The sequence below is a fragment of the Mya arenaria genome, chromosome 1, assembly GCF_026914265.1.
Source record: "Mya arenaria isolate MELC-2E11 chromosome 1, ASM2691426v1".
Taxonomy (NCBI): Eukaryota; Metazoa; Mollusca; class Bivalvia; order Myida; family Myidae; genus Mya; species Mya arenaria.
This window is the reverse complement of record NC_069122.1, coordinates 21529359-21551155: the sequence shown is the minus strand read 5'-3', so window position 1 is coordinate 21551155 and position 21797 is coordinate 21529359. Positions and strand designations below refer to the sequence as shown.

Below are 21797 nucleotides of genomic sequence, written 5' to 3'. Positions count from 1 at the left end.
CATGCGCGGCGTGGGGAAGCGGTCGACGGGGGGAGGTCACATGCACCGGGCGGGGGGAGGTCACATGCACCGGGCGAGTGGAGGGCACAACAAGATCCATGTGGCGGCTCATCAGAAACACCAAAATTTTCACAAGCAGGCCCAGGACCGCTTCAAGAAGATGCAACAGGATCACCGCCGCCAACAGGATCGCCGCCGAAGGCAAGAGTTGGCTTTTGGCCGTCAGCAAGTTGCCGTGTTTCGCAAACGGAATGGACTGTTTGGACCTAAAAAGTTTGTACATGTGCATGTTACGGATATTTAAACCTATGTAGTTAATTTAAGGAACATAAAAAAAATGAATTAAAAGCTATTGATCCGACGAAATGTTTTATGATATTTGAATCGGCATTTTCTGCATATATATAGTTTTGTAACCAATATGTTTTAACATTTATAATTCATGTCTGTTATCTCTTTCCAAAATGCACAACTTACACTAAATTTTATGGACGCGTAAGAAACATATACTCCTATTTATTTTACAACTAGACTATGGAATATAAGTATATATGTTTGCGGGGCGGAGGAAAACAAAACGACCTGAGGGCACGTGCGAAAGCCGGTAAGGATTCTTGCCGAGTAACCGACCACGCAGCGTGCCCGAGCGTCGTTTTTTTATCCGCCCCACATACATGTAGCAATAATTTTTCTTGCATACTGAAAATTTAAATGTATATGCAATGTTGACAGTGAATGTGTTTTTTTAAAGATATTCCACCAAATTGTGCGTACATAGTTGTTCATTGACGCCGACATAATGACGCGCAGTAATTTAGAGTGAACGTCAAATAATTCCCGATTGACGTCGCCGTTTTGAGGTTTTTATCTAATTTTGTATTATTGTTAATTTAGTATCAATATCCATTTTCTTTTATTCTGAAATGGCACGTAGATGCACGTCAGTTGTCATACCCAGGAGGGGCAAGACAGAAATTTCGAAGCCCGGTACAAACTCGGAAACGCATGTCCGTTATGCAAGAAAAAATATATGTTAATTCATGAGTTAGACCAAATAATTAATTGTATTTGACCTATTTTGAACAGATGGCGCGTGACGGGGTTGGGACAACGTCGCCGCCAACATAGGGCGCGCTACACAGGGAGGTCTGGATCATCCGGAGGGCCTGGATTCTTTCTCAGCTGTTGTTTTGGTACAAACATATACAGTGTGTGTATACCACGTGATAATTTACGTCATAAATGCTACGTTGGAAGGCAATATTTTGCTTCGAATGAAGACTTAAAACAAGAATAACTTCACTATTTCTTCACCATTTGTGATGAAACATAGCGCAATCTACGCCTCTTAAGGAGGTCCGCCTTCGTTCTTTTACCAGAGTTTGATTGAGAGTTTAGTTTCTTCAAACACTTCGACAAACCTTTTCACAATACGGCCGTCTGACGGAGCAATGTCAAAACATTATTTTGGAAACAGGTTTGTCGAAGTGTTTGATTAAACTATTTACCTTATCAAACTTCGGTAATAAAACGAAGGCGGGGCTCTGTAAGCGGCATGGACTGCCCTTTATTTTATTTAAAATGGTGTAGTAAAAGAAAAGTTATCTTTGATTTAAGTCTTCATTTTAAGCAAAATGTTGCCTTCCGACGTAGCATATATGACGTCATTTATCACGTGGTATACACACACTGATATACCGGTCAATAGATATTTGAAATGAAACAAACTTTAACTTTAGACTTAAATCACTCAACGTTGAATCCCAGCTCAAGTTTCATTTTGTTCTTCAAGTTCGTCACCCCATTCGTTGAAGTAATTTGATTCCCGACCTTGTTCATTAGCTGTTTTAATGTATTTTTTACAGGAATTCAACCTAAAACACCTACCCAACGAAACCAAGAAGACATACAAACCCTTCAGAGATACCAGAATAAATTAATTGAGTGCCATCAACAGGAACTAGCCCTGAAACAAGCAGAGAATACTGATACATCGGACGCTTTTCAATCAGCCCCCAGCGCGCCGCCGCCGACAAACGACAAAGTCATGGCTCAGGGCGCCCATGAATTACAAAGGGAGCAACACGAGTTACTTAATGACATCCTCGACCAACTGAGAGAAGAAACCGACCCAGAGAGGCTAGAAGAGCTGTACAGGCAACAACGGGAGCTCATCGGGCAGATAGAACAGCTCCACGCGGCCGGCTTCCAGAACGCGGTCAGCATTCAGCCCGTCCACCCATATGGCCGGCCGGGCGTCCAAACAGCGCCCGTGGCTGAAGTAATGGTAGTTGACATGGTTGCACAACATTAATCTCTCTGTATGCTTGTCTTCAATTATACAAGGTCATGTATGGTTTATACAAGGTCATGTATGGTTAAACATTGTGTTGGATAGTCTGACAAATTTCATAAAAAAATCTAATCGAAATAGACAACCATAATCGAAATTGAATTTGAAATAATTGAAATGTATTTCATTTAATAAATTAACTACGTGATTGATGTCGTTATCAGAGTATGAACGCAGATGGGATGGTTAAAGTGTGTGGAGTCCAAAGGGGGCATTTTGGGCGTATTTTATTGATTTATTCTCCCTTATTGAAATAAAAAAGTAAACTTGGACGAGTTTATTTATTTTTTATTTATATTTATTTCTTTTTATTTTATTTTTTTATTTTTTATTTTTTTTTTGAGAGGGGGGGGGGGGAGTTGTCGAGTGCGCTTTCAGTGCTTCTTAGTAAAATTGTTAGCATTTTATAAACTTCAGAGATTTTTTTTACGATGCGTATTTTTTCAATTTGACTGTAAATATTCCCTTTCACATGTTTATATATGATTACATGTACATATCTTGAAAATGGTGGAAGCTATACACATAAAGCGATATCATGAACAAACATTATCATGACTATAGATTGATTATAAATATCTGATTCATTGAAAGAGTTTAATTCAACAGTGTCTTTAACATCATTGGTAAATACTATGAATAAAAGAGGAGATGATGGCCCCTGTTTAACTATCGCACCGACAGCTCGACAGCGCCATACCAAAGTATGTTTATTATCTTTACAAATAGCTCCCTTGCCTGACACTCAACATATTTAAAGAGTACTGAAAGTACTTCTGGTCTCGGAGCTTTTCGCCAGGCACGTTAAAGAAGCAAGCTGGTCACTTTGAAAAGAGCTAGGGTACCGCACACGAATCTCCTTGTTTCTCACTCTGTTTCTTCAACTTTACTTAAACCTAGATGTGATTAGATAGAAAATGCAGTCACGTATATCTCAATACATTCCCTTTAATTCGTGATGGCATCATCGCGGGGGCGAAGCCATAATTTACGTTGTGGGCGTGGTCAGATCTTCGTAAGCTCAGTAAGATACAACCACTTGTTCAACACCAAGGGATACATCAATACAAGCCTTAACATCGCTATAAGTAAATATTGTCATCTTACAGCTAACACAAGAATCGACTATTTTTATCCGCAATGCATCATGATTTATATTGTCGAAAGCTTAACGTTATCAACGAATACACAATTGAATTTATGTTTGCTCAGAATGATATTCCGAATTTATGCATGTAGTTGTATAATACAATTCCTAAATCAAACTGTGATTTATTGTATTTATAATAATTATTTTCGCACAATTTGTCAATTATATTTCTCAGAGCTTTAAAAATAGAACTGAAGTGCATCGTAAATCGCATTTTGTTCGTTTAGTGGAAACCATTAACAACAGAGCAGTGGCGAATGGCTAGATTCATTAACTTTTGAAAAAATATTTTAAAATTTGTGTACACGTGTTTGACTTGTGGCATTAATGTTTCACAATAGGAAGTTTCCCCCAAAATGTCTGCACACTCTGCACAAAATAAACTCAACATTTATGAGCACAAACCAAAACTTTTCGTGAAGAGCTTGGACGCCCAAAATCTTAGCGCGAAATCCGTGTCACAATTAAAAATCGAAAAATCCAACTTTGTATCTGGTGTTAAGTCTTTACAAGTAGTTCATTTGATAAAAAATATTTTTTTATTTTATCCAAAATAACGTAGACTTTGTATAGCCTCTGCATTAATGGTTTGTTTTAAGCAACAGACACATCAAATGAAATCTAAACGTTCATGTTATATGTCCATAATACCTCATAATTATTTACAAGATATTGCCAGAGAACCATCCGTAAATATAACCATGGTAACACGCATACGGCGCACGCGACACCTTATTGAATATTGTAAATCAATACCGTGACAAATTACGCGTGTTAAACCCGCGAAACGTTGTCACATTAAAGAAAATAAATAAATTGACGTCATGGTGAAATTTGACATCGTTTGAATGTTATGTTAATTTTACGTCGTTGTGGTATGACCGATATTATATCACTGAAACCTATGACGCAGCTGTGTAGCGCTTAGTCTGGTTCCCTGCTTACTGATATTTCATACAGTACGATAGTGTTAGGGGAAGGAACTCCAAACTATGTAGCGCTCTCTTCATATCCCCCAGATAATGGTTATCTGTAACCTGATTCTGCAAGAACGAGTGGCATCCCTTGTTTCACGCTTCAATGGAAAATAATGTAAACATTCAAACGATACACACAACAGGAAGATTCGGATTTTATTACATTATATAGTATACTTACAGGTAATATTTTTACCTGTTTTACTGCTTATTCACGAGCAGTTAATATTTGAAAGTGAGATCTGATTTCAATCGTTCTTTCATCATCAGATCATCATGAACATTTATATTTTATAACTGTTGTGATTTTTATCTGTTATTGGTCCAGTTTTTAGCTCGACTATTCGAAGAATAATGAGAGCTAAACTACTCATCCAAGCGTCGGCGTCGGCGTCACACAGTGGTTAAGGTTGTGCATGTAAGCACCTTTAGGTAATTATTTCAGCAAATGCATCAGGTATTGCATTGGAACTTTAGTTTAATGTTTCCCTAGTCATTCTAAAATGCCGTCCAGGCTGCTTTTTTAATGATGGTTAGTCCAGGCTAACCATCATTAAAAAAGAAGAAGCCTGGACGGCATTTTAGAATGACTAAATGTTTCCCCAACTATCCAACCTACCTAATTTATCAAGTTAGATAACACTAATTTGAATAGAATGCAAATTATGGGCCTTTATTATTTGACTTAGAAATTTTGGTTAAGGTTTCGTATGTAAGCACACATAGGTAAATATCTCAGCAACAAATGATGTATTGCATTGAAACTTTAAATAATCAAGTATATGATAACTCTATCTTGCATATAATACAACTTTTGCCCCTTTATTATTTGACTTAGAAATTCTGGATAAGGTTTTGCATTTAATCTAATTTTATAGTGAGGCATGCATGTTTCACTGAAACTTGGAAATTCTTATCTTAAAAGCGGCGGAATAGTCGAGCGCGCTGTCTCTGTGACAGCTCTTGTTATTGATTCACCGCATTTTGCATCAATGCAAGAAGGTTCCGTGTCTATACTGCCACATTAACTGTAAATCCATGATACACATCTTGTGTTGTGTTAAAAGTTTCAGTTCCGAAAACATTCCCTTCGTTTTTGGCTTCTTCCAGTGTTTTTTTATTTGTCGTTTTGTTGTCCTTACATATACTAATAGTAAAAGTCTTTGTCCTACATGTATCTGCGAAAATACAATCTATATGTGTACCTCGATATTATCTTCGATTTAATGCGAAAGTGGATTAGTAGTTAATTTTCAAGCAAAATGAATGAATTTAGAATTGACGTGCGTGACCACACCCGAGTAAGTTTTCAGAAAAGATGAACCAGTAGTTACTGTTATCTTAGAGTTTCTTTAATCAGGGAACTGTACCACATAGGAGACGGAGACCATCTCAGATTTACACCAAACAACTTTAGTGTTTGCTTTTTTGTGTGGGCCAATTACAATCAAAGATTTTTCATTTTTTTCTGTTCAATATTTTACGTAGATCTATTCTGTCGAATGCGCAAAATATTTAAGAGTTCAATTTTGGCGATCTACAGAAAAAGAGTGAACACCCTCGGCTTGAACTCCTACATATATATACACAGCATTGGTTATTAACATTGAATATTATAGTTTTATTTAAATAAATCACACATGTGAGAATGTACAAACAAACTATAATTTATATGCACGATCAAGGAAATATATAAACACTTTAGGCGGAAGAAAGTGCATACTGAAACCTAGGTATTTAAGATATAATTGAGAAGAAAGTGTTAAGATTAGCAGATGTCTTTCCTATTTTATGTCAACTGAAGATGGGCGGTGGTGATGGAGCTGGCGAGGGAGAGGGTGGACGTCGCGGGGGGAGGCGGGGCCGGAGAGGCCACCGCGCGCATCATAATGCCCACCATCGGGCCCAGCAGAGGCGACAACATCGACGCCATCGTCAGCACGCTGCTTGGAGGCGTAGACGCCATGGGCTGTTTGGGCGCAAAAAGTTTGTTTTTGTATTGAACTTCTTTAAATTAAATTGTATTTGTTTATAATATGCAATGTTAAAATAGAGTTACATGCACTGCATATATTTCATTAGCATACTTTTGTATTCTAACAATCGGAAATACAAAAGGTGTCTGTTTCTTTTTCTATTAGCTTTTTAATGAGTGATTCATTTATATAACTTCACCCAATGTCAGCATACCATAATTAGTTGTGTGTAACCAATTTGGAATAGATGGGGAGTAACCGGACTTGGACATCGTCGCCGTCAACGAAGGGTGCGCTACACAGGCGGGTCAGGAGCATCCGGAGGGGCCGGGTCCCTTTTCTGTTGCTGTTTTGGTAAGAGTCCCACACCTTAGCATTTCACACTGGTTTGCTTATTAGTGTAATATCAGTATAAGTAATCTGAAGAATTTTAGCTCGTCATTTTACTTTCGAAGAAAATAGTCGGCGTAGACGTGCAAAGACTTTGCACTGTACATATAATTGCCATTATATTTTCAGTGTTTGTAGCGGATACTATCCGCGTCTTGTTTATGAGTATTTTTATTTTGATTATTAAACCATATTTTTTTTATATTAGAGCAATCCTGTTTATTTTGGATCATCCCTCGTATTCACATGAAACTTATTACACATGTTTTCAATGGCAAAAGCACATGTGTAACTTGGTCATTAACTATGCCTTTATTTTTATAACGTTTTTTAAGTATACCCCTTGATCAACTGAGGAAAAGCAACAACATACGAGTGTTGGAATGTACTTGCATATATGTATACCAGTATTACCGGACGTGTGTTTCCGGTCATGTGACCAGTGCTGGAAACACCCGTCTTACAACCCCTATGTTCGATGAGTTACGCGCAACAACGAGCTACTTCTTATGTCTATTTTTTATATAGTTTATGATGCCATTTCGATAAAGCGCAATCAAATATACAAGTATGCAAGACTTTCAATTAAAATTGAAAATAAATAATCGTAAAAACGCGATTTTAAGAGAAACTTAGTCACTAGTGATTTAAAACTAGTGCGCTTTATGACGTCAGTAAACAAGATCCCATGCGCTTTTTGGTGAAATGTACAAAAGTGCGTTTTCTACGTCAACTCTTCCACAAATTGATATTTTAGATATGCAAGAAAACATAACAATCATGTGTTTCCGGACTGGAATGAAAAATCCAACCATCGGGCATGCGGCGAGGCCGGTAGCTCGGCAAGCCTCGTTACCGGCTTACGCGCGTGCCCTACGGTCGGATTTTTGACATGATAGGTAATTGGAAGCTAACCCTACCTTTCCTCGTGCATTTGTGTTTACACAATGTTGAAATAAATTGATAAAAAACTAGACATCAATTGTCATGATAATGGTTAAGTAGGTTATTAATAACTGATTGTAATATTTTAGGAATTCAACCTAAAACACCCATCCAACAGAACGAGGAAGACCTACAGACGCTCCAGAGATACCAGAATGAAATCATTGAGTGCCATAAACAGGAATTAGCCCTGAAACAAGAAGAAAATGCCGACCAGGGCGCTGACATGGGGCAAGACCCGCCTGGATACAACACAGTTATGGGTATCCAGCCGCAAGGTGGCGCATTTGGAACCAACCAAACGTTGACCGGCACCCATCCGGGACCTATTCCCTCTGCCCCGGGAATGGTTCCACCGCCCGTAGCCGGGCAGCAGGTGGCGGATATGCCTTCAGCACCTAGTGCGCCGCCGCCGACATACGACGAAGTCATGGCTCAGGACGCACAGGAGTTGCAAAGGGAGCAACACGAGTTACTTAATGACATCCTAGATCAACAGAGAGAAGAAACCGACCCAGAGAGGCTAGAAGAGCTGTACATGCAACACCGGGAGCTCATCGGGCAGATGGAACAGCTCCACGCGGCCGGTTTTCATTATGCTGGAGACATTCCGCCCGTTCCCCAATACGGGGGCCCGGGCGTCCAGCCAGCTCCTGTGCGAGAAGTGATGGACGTAGGCATTGCAGTAAATTCTTAGTCGCTATGCAGGACCAATGTTCAATGTTTTTGAATATACATTATATTTAGTTTATGAATCAATGCATACATGTGCTTAAAAGATCAATTTGTCCGTCTTCGGAGCCACTGAACAGAATAAATTATTGTGAAGATATGTGTGAAACATGTTTAAAAGACATCGGATGGGGATCAAGCCCGCGACCCCTTACACTGCAGCTGGACACGCTACTACGTCGCCATGAAAACTGGCTCAATAAGAAGACAGCTTCTAAGTGCCGTTTTATGTTGAATGATAAGCTACAAAAATCTTTATGCAAGAATAACAGCCTTAGTAAATAATGCTCATACATGCAGTTTATATGTCACTTTCATGGGAGTTGCTCAATGCATAAACGGACTATGAATATGTCGAGTTTCACTACTTCTAATACTGGACTATAAACATTGTAACACGGTACAAATGCTTACTACACTTTATACATAAATAAAAATACATCAGAATATAACTATATGCATGTTTTTTTCTTTAAGAATAATAGGAGACTACTTTCAGAAGACATAAGTCACATATTTTAAGTGCTCTTACGAACCATTTATTTGAAGCATTGGCATGTTTCACTACTCACTGGCATTTTATTTATATATTAATGTATACAGTCGAATCCCGTTAGCTCGAACTCACAGGGACCGGCGAAAACACCTCGAGCCTCGAAGAGTTCGAGCCAAATGGGAATGCTTATCTTCAGTATAAAACAGTCGGCCCTCTACATCTAGTTCGAGCCAACGAGAAAATCGAGCCAAGCGAGTTCGTGGCAACGGGATTCGACTGTATAAGTGTTGTGTAAATGTTATTTTTTACTTCATCTATCATGCTATTTTTAATCTTATTTTGCTCGACTTCTTTTCAAGGTAACTGTCGAGGTATTGTGATAGTCTTGGTGTATCAATTTGTCGGTGTTGTCCGTCTGTCAAAAACAGTTCAATATACTGAAATGAAACTTGGTACAACTGCCGCCTAAGACGCTTCGCATTTGTGTTGCAGGACCCGTTACTCTGACAATAATAATTGTTGAGTTATGCCTCTTTTCTACTGAAAAACAACAGACGAGCGTCGGTATTCCCTTGCTATTTTCTTGTTTAACATAATGTTACACTTGTTACTACGGTTTTATATATTTAAGGAATGAATTCCTTATATTTACACCAATAGTTCATTATTTCATTCAAGAATTGTTAAAAACATACTTTAATTCATCTAAAAAAACTTTTCAGTAATCTTTTCTTACCCATTTTGTAAATAGAACGACCCGACTGTAATTGGAAACCTTTATTTCAACCACTTGAACTCACTTTTAAACGTAAAATTGAAACACTTATGGCGGCAATACATTCAAGATATAATAAATTAACACTTAAAAATGTTGATTTATATTTTACGGGACCTGCTGACACAATACAAACAATAACAAGATCAATAATTTTCATGTATATTGTTATTCGATGAATCGCGATCCAAACATATCCGAAGATGTTGCGTACATCAATTGATAAACGCAATTGCCGAAAGGCAAGGAATGGAAGTTGAGGTGTAAATATTGTAATATGATATTAATGTAACGCTCTGTTAAATTGTTGTTTGTAATCGTGTTATTATTACTATTCGCATGTGTAACTTTGTACAGAATATCATCATATACATGTAGCTTATCGACAGATGAAAATATATATACGAAAACCAATTATATTATATAATATTTATCAACTATATGTTATATATAAATATATTATTAATTTTATACAATAGTTACAAAATTAAAATTAAATACAAATTGTTTCTCCAGTTTGTTTGGTGATTTCAAATCGAATCAAGCGTTTGAAAAGGCAGATCATGTGTGTCAAATACTCAATGTGTCAAGAAGGGCGATATCTTCTTATATGAATGGGACATACTATACTATACGGGTTTCGTAAGTGACCTTAGAAGATGTCGACAACATGAATTGTATATTATGTTCATGAAATGATTGTTTAAATACAAGTATTGTCAAATAAGAAGACTATGAAATATTCATGTCCATAAATGCGTAAGGTATAATTTTTTATTTATATTTAGAACATTTAGCATGTAAAAAATCAGAGTTCAGTTTTTATTTTATGATAATATGGATTAGAAATAAAATTAAGTTTTTAAAGGCATTATGAATCTCCGGTCGAACGCAATATTCGGATATCAAATAAATCTATATTTCTTGCCTTTAATTAATTCATTTAAGCAATACGATGAATAATTTACTAGTTTAAATAAAGATGAATTAGTAGGTTAAAGCGTACATGTATGTGTTTAAAAATAACCCCACTCAAGAGTTCAACTGACAACGCAGATATTTTGAATCTGAATCGATGAAAAAAGAAACCAGAACAAATATTAGAATAAATCTTTACGCTTATGCTTTATAACAGAATACACGTGTGGGAACTTTTTCAGCTGTGGAGGAAACTAGTTAGCCAGAGGAGTAAATAATCTTTATTCAGGTATGAAAAAGAAATAAAAATATCAAGCTTGCTTGTTTTGATATTGGACTAACATTATCTTTCCAATGTAATTACGGATGTATCAATATATGTAAGCATTATCTGTAATTTAAGCTTTTTAACTGGAAAGGTAACACTGATTTACTTGAGATGCATACAGGTAGGCAACTCACCTTGTGTTATAGTTGGGTTCGTTCGAGTTATTTCAAACATCAAGCATCATTGATAGCGCTAGAAAGAAAAATATCAGAAAAAAGCTGGCGAATATTTAGCTTATTTACACTGATCTGTAAAAGTAACCCTACGGGGAGAATGTTTGGATCTATAGTCTGATTATGTTATCTACAGATTAGATAGATAGAAAAAGTCTGCTCGCGGAAACCTTACACGTAGCTTGTCCATTATGAAGACTCACCCTAGAGTGATTCAATCGTTCCTACATTTGTTAACCCCGCGGATCAAAACCAGGGTTCGAATTTAACTTTGAGGAGCACTCGCAAAATTTTGCGTGTGCATTTTGAGGCAACTCGCAAAATGACAAATCAACTTGCAATTTTATTATTTGCTTTATTCCCTTAAAATATTGTCTAACTAAAGTAGAAATTAACACCTAAGACATATTATGAATATTAAAAAGTATCAATCTTGAGTGACTCGACTACTAGAACTTGTTGATGGCTTATTCTATTTGGGGGGTATGGAAAGACTCGTCTGATGCTGGCAGCTTTTTGATAACAAAGCTGTCCAATAATTTGACATTGTTCACTTTGTATATTTACCCTCGGCATCGGGTAATTCAATACCCATTCGACAAGCACGCTACAGATTTCATTAAGTCTATAAGTATTAAAAACAATAAAATAATAAATTTAAAATAAAAAAGCAACAGTAAATGTAGCGTGGATACTTTGGACCATGAAATATATCGATCAACGAAGTCTATTCATTTTGACAGTTGGGCGGAAATGTATTCAAAGGATGATGGGGTTTACAATTTAGTGCGCGAAAGCGTGACTCCGTACTATCTTCTTTATACCGGTAGTGTAAACATGCCACTTATAGGCTGTTTACACTCGACTACATAGCGGAATTAAGTTCATGTTTATTCTACTTTCCTTTTAACATTTTGTGGTCTAGAAAAAGTCACTCGCAGAATTTTGCGAGCTTGAATAAAAGTCACTCGCAATTTCCAAATGTCGCTCGCATTTTGCGAGTATGCGAGTCTAAATTAGAACCCTGTAAACGTATTGAAAATTATATTCGGGGCAACTATTATATTATAAACGTGTTATATATAACTAGGGCAACTGTAATATGCACGTGCTATATATGACAAGGGCCATTGTTACAAGCATGTGCTATATATAACTAGGGTCACTGTAATATGCACGAGTTAAATATAACCAGGGCCACTGTAATACGCACGTGTAATATATAACTAGGGCCACTGCTACATGCACGTGTTATATATAACTAGGGACTCTGTTACATGCACGTGTTATATATAACTAGGGACTCTGTTACATGCACGTGATATATACAACTATGGCCACTGTTACATTCACGTGATATATATAACTATGGACTCTGTTACATGCACATGTTATATATAACTATGGCCACTGTTACATTCACGTGTTATATATAACTAGGGACTCTGTTACATGCACGTATTATTTATAACTAGGGACTCTGTTACATGCACGTGTTATATATAAATTTGGCCACTGTTACATGCACATGTTATATATAACTAGGGACTGTGTTACATGCACGTGTTATATATAACTATGGACTCTGTTACATGCACATGTTATATATAACTAAGGACTCTGTTACATGCACGTGTTATATATAACTAGGGACTCTGTTACATGGACGTGTTATATATAACTAAGGACTCTGTTACATGCACGTGTTATATATAACTAGGGACTCTGTTACATGCACGTGTTATATATAAATATGGCCACTGTTACATGCACATGTTATATTTAACTAGGGACTCTGTTACATGAACGTGTTATATATAACATAGAACTCTGTTACATGCACGTGTTATATATAACTAAGGACTCTGTTACATGCACGTGTTATATATAACTAAGGACTCTGTTACATGCACGTGCTATATATAACTAGGGACTCTGTTACATGCACGTGTTATATATAACAATGGACTCTGTTACATGCACGTGTTATATATAACTAGGGCCACTGTAACATGCACGTGTTATATATAACTAGGGACTCTGTTACATGCACGTGTTATATATAACTAGGGACTCACTGTTACATGCACGTGTTATATATAACTAAGGACTCTGTTACATGCACGTGTTATATATAACTAGGGACTCTGTTACATGCACGTGTTATATATAACTAGGGACTCTGTTACATGCACGCGTTATATATTACTAGGGGACTCTGTTACATGCACGCGTTATATATAACTAGGGACTCTGTTACATGCACGCGTTATATATAACTAGGGACTCTGTAACATGCACGCGTTATATATAACTAGGGACTCTGTTACATGCTCGTGTTATATATAACTAGGGACTCTGTTACATGCACGTGTTATATATAACTAGGGACTCTGTTACATGCACGTGTTATATATAACTAGGGACTCTGTTACATGCACGTGTTATATATAACTAAGGACTCTGTTACATGCACGTGTTATATATAACTAGGGACTCACTGTTACATGCACGTGTTATATATAACTAGGGACTCTGTTACATGCACGTGTTATATATAACTAGGGACTCTGTTACATGCACGTGTTATATATAACTAGGGACTCTGTTACATGCACGTGTTATATATAACTAGGGACTCTGTTACATGCACGTTACATGCACGTGTTATATATAACTAGGGACTCACTGTTACATGCACGTGTTATATATAACTAGGGCATCTGTTACATGCACTTGTTATATATAACTAGGGACTCTGTTACATGCACGTGTTATATATAACTAGGGACTCTGTTACATGCACGTGTTATATATAACTAGGGACTCTGTTACATGCACGTGTTATATATAACTAAGGACACTGTTACATACACGTGTTATATATAACTAGGGACTCTGTTACATGCACGTGTTATATATAACTAGGGACTCTGTTACATGCACGTGTTATATATTACTAGGGCCACTGTTACATGCAGGTGTTATATATAACTATGGCCACTGTTAAATGCACGTGGAATATATATCTAGGGCCACTGCTACATGCACGTGAAATATATATCTAGGGTCATATTAACAATCACGTGGTATATATATATATATATATAACTGGGGCAGAGTTTAAAAATCAACCTTCAATCGCTTCATTAACTCTTGTTACGTCTCTTGATCCCCTTTAGCTATCATGGACCGACTTGATCTCAAGGACGCATTGAAGATGGCGGCCACGAGTCTCGCCGGCCTGTTCGCCGGAAACGCCATGTACATCAACCTCGTTGACCACCCCGCGCGCATGAACCTCAAAACACCGGAAATGCGCATCGTCTGGAAGGAGGGATTTCATAGGGCAAAGAGAATCCAGGTGAGCCTTTGATGTTTATTTCCACTTTTCAGTGACATATAAACAAATACAGACTTACTTATGTACAAATATTAGATCGTACATGTATATTCAATTTAGAGAAATGCATGGTATAAGTTATAAAATAATGAGACATTAAATTATTCTTGTGTAAAAACACCATTGCCAAATAATTAAAGACAACATTAAACTGTTTATAAACAATAAGTAGACTTAGAACCTACAATTTGAAAAAAAGTGATTAAAGGGACTAGACACCATGTGATACAAGTGTTAGAAAAGAAATAAAATTGTCAAAAACTTACATAAAATTGATATCGTTGTGTACAACACATTACACCTTACTTACTGATGTTTTACATCGCTGAAAAACATATGTATCTTTCGCAATTATTGCGTATCTACCACGTAAATCCCAGTTAATTTAAAAATAGCTTCGGTGTATGTATCTGTACTATTAAAATCTCATGACTTTCACATGCTCAGTATACACACTATAAACTGGAAAAGCGGTATGCGCTGTTTTCATTTTGTAATCATACTATAAATGATGTATTATCGGCCGCATACACGCTTGTATTGATACTTATAAAGTTATAATTATGCTTGTTTTGAGAAAACAATGTGTTTCCCGATGGGACCATCTGGTGCCTAGCACCTTTAATGCCTGATTCCATATATCTGCATTATTTCACGTTTAAAGTTGACAATGCAACTCTCTTGAGACGCAGAAATGCACATTTACATTTATGTATTATTATGTCATTAGTGTTTATAGCTGAAATAACTGACATGTATCAGTTCAGTAAAACTTTCGGTTTGTATTAAGGGCATCACGCCATATTATATATGCCTTTACATATAGAAAGTTTTAAAGAACTGTTACATGTGACTGTCAGTCATGTCAGCTAAACACTGATGACACTAATGCACCGCTTATTGCTCGGTCTCTTTCGAATTTTGTGTTCGCGTAAGTTGCAGGCGGATATTGAGTTGTGTACTTTTCGGAAGCGGTCGAAGTCTGAATCATTTGGGTCCGAGCAGTCCACCAAGTTCGTAACGACTTAGTATTGCGCAGTATGTTATTAGTTTCCACGCATTCTTCTATTAAGTTAATACTTTGAGAATGTCCGGTTTAAAACCAAAACCCATCCGATTTTTTTTTTAATTCCTTACGGCAAATAAATAAGGGCGGTAACTAAATCTTTTGGTTAACAGTCAAGTTACTGTCCATTGAACACAGTTTTTGAAAGAATGCTAGTTTTCTCTTATCCATGCCGGTTTTCATCGTTTGCCAGGCAAGCATGCTCAGGGCTATATCCGTTTTGGTTACAACTGGAAGGTTTGAATTCTTTTTGCAAAGAGATAAAATACATGTAGTTGTTCAAGATTAAGAGTATACTTTCATTTTTTGGCGGCCATCTTGAATTTAAAGCATCTTTGTAGATTTTTTTTTCTGGGAACATCCAAAAAATGAAACCTCAGACATCATTCCTTAACTGTATGCAAAAAACAACAAAATGGTGGATTCCGGGGGCACGGGATCCCTCTTACCTACTGCACTATGTTATGCGTGAATATTGATTTCAACTTGAGTACTGGCGTTGGTGGATGGTCTAGTTGTAATACCAAATGCTACATTTACAGTGCTTTACACGTGCCTTTGTTAAAGCTGTGGGCACATTTATTTGCATGTGTTTTGTTATGTTTAGACGTTTTTCTAAGACTCATTTTGTCGGACTTCCGTTGTGTCAAATCATCGGCTAGGGTCGGGTTACCACAATGTAGTTAAAATAATTAATTCGATCCATAACGGGATATACGATGTTATGCGGTTTAAAATATTTAATTATAAAAACGCCGACTTTCCGGACACTTATCTGGCTACTTGCACTATAAATACGGCAAAATATTATTTTAGATTGCAGAGTAACGCTCTTGTCTCCTCCCCTGGGAACCATGATGCTGTCTGCGGGGGCAGGAGAAGAGCACGTACCACCAGCTGGCCTGGCAGCTGACACACTCCTTGCTTACACATTTCTAAAACTCATTTTCTTTTCCAGGGAACTATGGTGTTGATTGGGGCGGCGGCGGCTACTGGCGCCTGGTATCTTGAGGAGAATGCGGACAGACGACTCCCGTGGCTTCTGGGCGCCGGCTTGTTCATTACTGTGTGGCCATGGACGCTGCTAGTTATGATCCCGGATATAAACAGAAACCTTGATGAAAACGTCTTGAAAAACAGAGGTAGGCTGTTGGACATCCCCCCCCCCCCCAAAAAAAAAGCCACACGACAACCTCCAGACTTTAAACAAAGATTCTTGTAGCTTGTATCTTGTTCAAATGATTTTATGTGAGAATTCTCAAATAAGTATGGATATGTAATAATTTATATATAAGCATATGAAAGTGAGATTTTAACTTGTTTTCACACATTCAATGTCTATATAACCTCCATTTTTTCAGGCGAGGCATGGTCGCGTGACCACATGATCAGATGGAACAAACAACATGGATTCAGAACCCTGGTCAGTCTCGGAGCTTTCGGGATCTTCTTGTACGCTTTGGCCCGGAAATAAAGACAAATAGGACCATGTTATAATTAAAATATACATGAAGTTCATTTAAATTCAAAATCATACTTTTATTCTTTTGAGTATTTCCGCCTGGAAATAATGTTAAACTAGAATGTATCTTTAATAGTACTTTGCATGATTTTTCAATAAAATAAATAAATAACGTTAACGTTCTATAACTAAAGCACAAACATGTCAAATTGGTTTATGACACATGTTTTACAGAATAGATCAGACATAAAATAAACTAATCCGATGTACTTATTTCTATTATTGAAACGACAAATGGACACCGTATGTTTGGTTCTGTAAAAAATCATTTTTATTATATGAACTATCATCTAACAGTTCCTGATTGGCCCAGAGCATGATAAGCGACGCAAAATGAATCTACTATTTCATGACTATGGGGTTCCCAGGGTCATATTCATGGTCTATAAATAACGCGGTATCTGTTTGATAAGTTACAAATAGATATTTCCTAGTACGAATATAGCTTGGACAAATACAGTGACGTTATCTCTGATTGACTAATTCCATTGAAACGTCGGATTTTTTTTCATGAGATGACATCATTAGAAGACTATTATTAGCGCACTTCTATTGTGTCACACTTTTGCCTTACTAGGACACTTTCCATGTGTATACATCATGAAATTAGATATATTATTATATAATAAAAATGCGCCTCAATCCAAACTAGAGCTATCACTGAAAGTGATTAATAACCCCGAGCGCCGCCTCTCATTATGATTTATCATTGTATGAAGTTTTATGATATTCCATCTAGTAGTTTTCAAGTTACTGTCTGGACAAAAGTTTCAAGTTATGTTTCGAACAAGAAAAAATAACAAAGGGCAGTAACTCTGTAATTAGCTGAAATAGAATTGCGCTGTACACTGCACTCCCTCTCATTATGATCTATCACTGTATGAAGTTTTATTAAATTCCATCCGATAGTTTTCAAGTTATGCTCCGGACAAGAAAAAGGTACAAAGGCCAGTCACTCTGTAATTAGCTGAAATAGAATTGCGGTTCCTGTACACTGCACTCCCTCTCATTATGATCTATCACTGTATGAAGTTTTATTAAATTCCATCCAATAGTTTTCAAGTTATGCTCCGGACAAGAAAAGAGTTACAGAGGGCAGTAACTCTGTAATAGGCTGAAATATAGATATGGTTCTTGTGCACTGCACGACCTCTCATTGTGCTTTACCATTGTATGAAGTTTAATAAATTCCATCTAGTAGTTTGCAAGTTAATGTCTAGAAAAAAAAATGGACAGCAAAAACAAAAACAAATAAAGGACAATAACTCAGTAATATGACCTTAAGATTCAGTCATCTCTGTCAAGACTGAGACCACATCAAGTCATATGACCTCAAGATTCAGTCATCTCTGAGACCACATCAGTCATATGACCTCAAGATTCAGTTATCTCTGTCAAGTCTGAGACCACATCAGTCATATGACCTCAAGATTCAGTCATCTCTGTCAAGTCAGAGACCACATCAAGTCATAGGACCTCAAGATTCAGTCATCCCTGTCAAGTCAGAGACCACATCAGTCATATGACCTCAAGATTCAGTCATCTCTGTCAAGACTGAGACCACATCAAGTCATATGACCTCAAGATTCAGTCATCTCTGTCAAGACTGAGACCACATCAAGTCATATGACCTCAAGATTCAGTCATCTCTGAGACCACATCAGTCATATGACCTTAAGATTCAGTCATCTCTGTCAAGTCTGAGACCACATCAGTCATATGACCTCAAGATTCAGTTATCTCTGTCAAGTCCGAGACCACATCAGTCATATGACCTCAAGATTCAGTCATCTCTGTCAAGTCTGATACCACATCCAGTCATATGACCTCAAGATTCAGTTATCCCTGTCAAGTCTGAGACCACATCATGCCATATGACCTCAAGATTCAGTCATCTCTGTCAAGTCAGAGACCACATCAGTCATTTGACCTCAAGATTCAGTCATCTCTGTCAAGTCTGAGACCACATCAAGTCATATGACCTTAAGATTCAGTCATCTCTGTCAAGTTAGAGACCACATCAGTTGTATGACCTCAAGACTCAGTCATCTCTGTCAAGTCTGAGACAACATCAGTCATATGACCTTAAGATTCAGTCATCTGTCAAGTCTGAGACCACATCAGTCATATGACCTCAAAATTCAGTCATCTCTGTCAAGTCTGAGACCACACCAAGTCATATGACCTCAAGATTCAGTCATCTCCGTCAAGTCTGAGACCACATCAAGTCATATGACCTCAAGATTCAGTCATCTCTGTCAAGTCTGAGACCACATCAGTCATATGACCTCAAGATTCAGTCATCTCTGTCAAGTCTGAGACCACATCAAGTCATATGACCTCAAGATTCAGTCATCTCTGTCATCTCTGAGACCACATCAGTTGTATGACCTCGTGATTCAGTCATCTCTGTCAAGTCTGAGACCACAACAGTCATATGACCTCGTGATTCAGTCATCTCTGTTAAATCTGAGACCACACCAGTCATATGACCTCGTGATTCAGTCATCTTTGTCAAGTCTGAGACCACATCAGGCAAATGACTTCAAGTCTGATACCACATCAGGCAAATGACTTCAAGTCTGAGACCACATCAGGCAAATGACTTCAAGTCCGAGACCACATCAGTCATATGACCTCAAGATTCAGTCATCTCTGTCAAGTCTGAGACCACACCAGTCATATGACCTCGTGATTCAGTCATCTTTGTCAAGTCTGAGACCACATCAGGCAAATGACTTCAAGTCTGAGACCACATCAGGCAAATGACTTCAAGTCTGAGACCACATCGGGCAAATGACTTCAAGTCTGAGACCACATCAGGCAAATTACTTCTAGTCCGAGATCACACCAGTCATAAGACCTCAAGATTCAGTCATCTCTGTCAAGTCTGAGACCACACCAGTCATATGACCTCGTGATTCAGTCATCTCTGTCAAGTCTGAGACCACATCAGGCAAATGACTTCAAGTCTGAGACCACATCAGGCAAATGACTTTAAGTCTGAGACCACATCAGGCAAAATACTTCAAGTCTGAGACCACATCAGGCGAATGTATCCAAGTCCGAGACCACATCAGTCATATGACCTCAAGATTCAGTCATCTCTGTCAAGTCAGAGACCACATCAGTCATATGACCTCAAGATTCAGTCATCTCTGACAAGACTGAGACCACATCAGTCATATGACCTCAAGATTCAGTCATCTCTGTCAAGACTGAGACCACATCAAGTCATATGACCTTAAAATTCAATCATCTCTGTCAAGACTGAGACCACATCAAGTCATATGACCTCAAGATTCAGTCATCTCTGAGACCACATCAGTCATATGACCTTAAGATTCAGTCATCTCTGTCAAGTCTGAGACCACATCAGTCATATGACCACAAGATTCAGTCATCTCTGTCAAGTCTGATACCACATCCAGTCATATGACCTCAAGATTCAGTCATCTCTGTCAAGTCAGAGACCACATCAGTTGTATGACCTCAAGACTCAGTCATCTCTGTCAAGTCTGAGACCACATCATGCCATATGACCTCAAGATTCAGTCATCTCTGTCAAGTCAGAGACCACATCAGTCATTTGACCTCAAGATTCAGTCATCTCTGTCAAGTCAGAGACCACATCAGTCATATGACCTCAAGATTCAGTCATCTCTGTCAAGTCTGAGACCACATCAAGTCATATGACCTCAAGATTCAGTCATCTCTGTCAAGTCCGAGACCACATCAGTTGTATGACCTCAAGATTCAGTCATCTCTGTCAAGTCAGAGACCACATCAAGTCATAGGACCTCAAGATTCAGTCATCTCTGTCAAGTCTGAGACCAAATCAGTCATATGACCTCAAGATTCAGTCATCTCTGTCAAGTCTGAGACCACATCAAGTCATATGACCTCAAGATTCAGTCATCTCTGTCAAGTCTGAGACCACATCAAGTCATATGACCTCAAGATTCAGTCATCTCTGTCAAGTCTGAGACCACATCAGTCATATGACCTCAAGATTCAGTCATCTCTGTCAAGTCTGAGACCACATCAAGTCATATGACCTCAAGATTCAGTCATCTCTGTCATCTCTGAGACCACATCAGTTGTATGACCTCGTGATTCAGTCATCTCTGTCAAGTCTGAGACCACAACAGTCATATGACCTCGTGATTCAGTCATCTCTGTTAAATCTGAGACCACACCAGTTATATGACCTCATGATTCAGTCATCTTTGTCAAGTCTGAGACCACATCAGGCAAATGACTTCAAGTCTGAGACCACATCAGGCAAATGACTTCAAGTCTGAGACCACATCAGGCAAATGACTTCAAGTCCGAGACCACATCAGTCATATGACCAAGATTCAGTCATCTCTGTCAAGTCTGAGACCACACCAGTCATATGACCTCGTGATTCAGTCATCTCTGCCAAGTCTGAGACCCATCAGGCAAATGACTTCAAGTCTGAGACCACATCAGGCAAATGACTTCAAGTCTGAGACCACATCAGGTAAATAACTTCAAGTCTGAGACCACATCAGGCAAATGACTTCTAGTCCGAGACCACACCAGTCATAATACCTCAAGATTCAGTCA

The 21797-nt window shown here is 37.9% G+C and overlaps 2 protein-coding genes across 4 annotated transcripts; both read left to right on the top strand.

Moving 5' to 3' along the window:
- Window positions 1–4558: 4558 nt before the first annotated feature.
- LOC128238459 (uncharacterized) lies at window positions 4559–10364 on the top strand. The gene is made up of 4 exons (XM_052954399.1): window positions 4559–4663; window positions 6285–6466; window positions 6704–6810; window positions 7881–10364. Exons 2-4 carry the CDS (start codon window positions 6285–6287, stop codon window positions 8486–8488), a joined length of 897 nt encoding a protein of 298 aa, XP_052810359.1. The 5' UTR covers window positions 4559–4663; the 3' UTR covers window positions 8489–10364.
- A 432-nt stretch (window positions 10365–10796) lies between these two features.
- LOC128238464 (uncharacterized) lies at window positions 10797–17317 on the top strand. 3 transcript variants are annotated; one of them, XM_052954422.1, is made up of 4 exons: window positions 10797–11001; window positions 14396–14577; window positions 16641–16824; window positions 17044–17317. In XM_052954422.1, exons 2-4 carry the CDS (start codon window positions 14401–14403, stop codon window positions 17154–17156), a joined length of 474 nt encoding a protein of 157 aa, XP_052810382.1. In that variant the 5' UTR covers window positions 10797–11001; window positions 14396–14400; the 3' UTR covers window positions 17157–17317. The 3 variants fall into 3 exon arrangements, with proteins under 3 accessions (XP_052810382.1, XP_052810391.1, XP_052810373.1); XM_052954431.1 differs by lacking the exon at window positions 10797–11001 and adding an exon at window positions 11012–11092; XM_052954413.1 differs by lacking the exon at window positions 10797–11001 and adding an exon at window positions 11022–11161.
- The last annotated feature ends 4480 nt before the right edge of the window (window positions 17318–21797 follow it).